This window comes from Volvox carteri (genome assembly GCF_000143455.1).
Source record: "Volvox carteri f. nagariensis unplaced genomic scaffold VOLCAscaffold_202, whole genome shotgun sequence".
NCBI classification, from domain to species: Eukaryota; Viridiplantae; Chlorophyta; class Chlorophyceae; order Chlamydomonadales; family Volvocaceae; genus Volvox; species Volvox carteri.
Genome location: NW_003307745.1, coordinates 23972 through 25104, shown reverse-complemented (window position 1 = coordinate 25104; position 1133 = coordinate 23972). Strand labels below are relative to the sequence as shown.

The window sequence follows — 1133 nt, the reverse complement described above, 5'->3', positions numbered from 1 at the left end:
ACGGCGTGCAACTCCGCGACCCGGCCCCGCAATGCACATCCTATATGGAAACGAGACGCGTCATGGCAGCTCTGCGAAAAGACACCCGTAGGAGTGTGCCCAACCTAGGGAACCCCCCTGGGCCTATCGTCCAGGGACCGCGACCGCGCCCAAGCCGGCAAACCCGTCGCACTCTAAGCATCGGCATGACCCCCGTGACAGGAGAAATCGGTACCCCAAACCCAGTGCTGGTGTACCTTGCAGAAAAGGGACTCGACTGTACGCCAGTAGCGCCACGTAACCCCCGCGCCGGCGCAGGCGCGGGGGCGGCAAGGGCCGGTCCGAACACCGCCGACAGGGACCACGCCGGTGATCCGCCTGCGCCCGAACCGGCCAGAGCGCTACCGGGGGCACCGAAGCCACCAGAGCACCTCACCCCGCAATGGTGGAGACCTCGATGGAAAGTCGCCCGCGATCAAATACTGGAGGACAGGATACCCTGGAAGCCTGGAAAAGGCCAGGCAAAGGACACAACGGGGCAGCAACAGATAGTTTATGACCTAAACAACGATGTAGAGGACATCGTAGAAGTACTCGCGGGCCCTATCACAAAACGCATCGTCCCCTCAAACGTTAAACCTCCCAAGAAACAGAAAATCGGGGCCGATACGACCGCAACCCACGAACAGTACTACACGGTTCGCTGGAAAGACACTATCACCCCGATATCTATCGTCGGCGCATACGCCAGCATGGGATACGTGCCCAGACAGCTATTACCAGTGACAGGTCTTTACGGCACGCGGATCGACCGTCACTTCCGCAGAGCGGTATGGGAACCGTCAGATATCCCCGCCGCGCAACTCGGTAGGTTACCCAACGGACCAGCGGCGATGGCGAGGTACGAGCAAACGAGGTCGCAAAGCGTGAACCCCCTCTCGAGATACCCCAAACCCAAGGACAGCAATCTAACGAACCCTCAGAGGCAAGGCCGATGGAACCCGCCCCCCTCGGAGCAGACCCAGCGGGCACGCCTTATTCGAGCAAACACTACCTTTGAGACTGCGCCGTGCAACCCATACATGGACACGCGCCCCACGGGAATTATCGAATCCAGCTAGGTCTGCTAACCAGAGAGGGCGGCTCGACCGAAG

General features: G+C 60.5%; 1 protein-coding gene across 1 annotated transcript in view; it reads right to left on the bottom strand.

Moving 5' to 3' along the window:
• Window positions 1–1133, bottom strand: part of VOLCADRAFT_108619 (uncharacterized protein) — a gene marked incomplete at both ends in the record, with an annotated part of 19021 nt that overhangs the window by 6413 nt on the left and 11475 nt on the right. The window contains 2 exons of the mRNA XM_002959390.1: window positions 237–357; window positions 416–486. Of these exons, the coding sequence (XP_002959436.1) occupies window positions 237–357; window positions 416–486 (192 nt within the window). The remainder of the gene's footprint in view (window positions 1–236; window positions 358–415; window positions 487–1133) is intronic.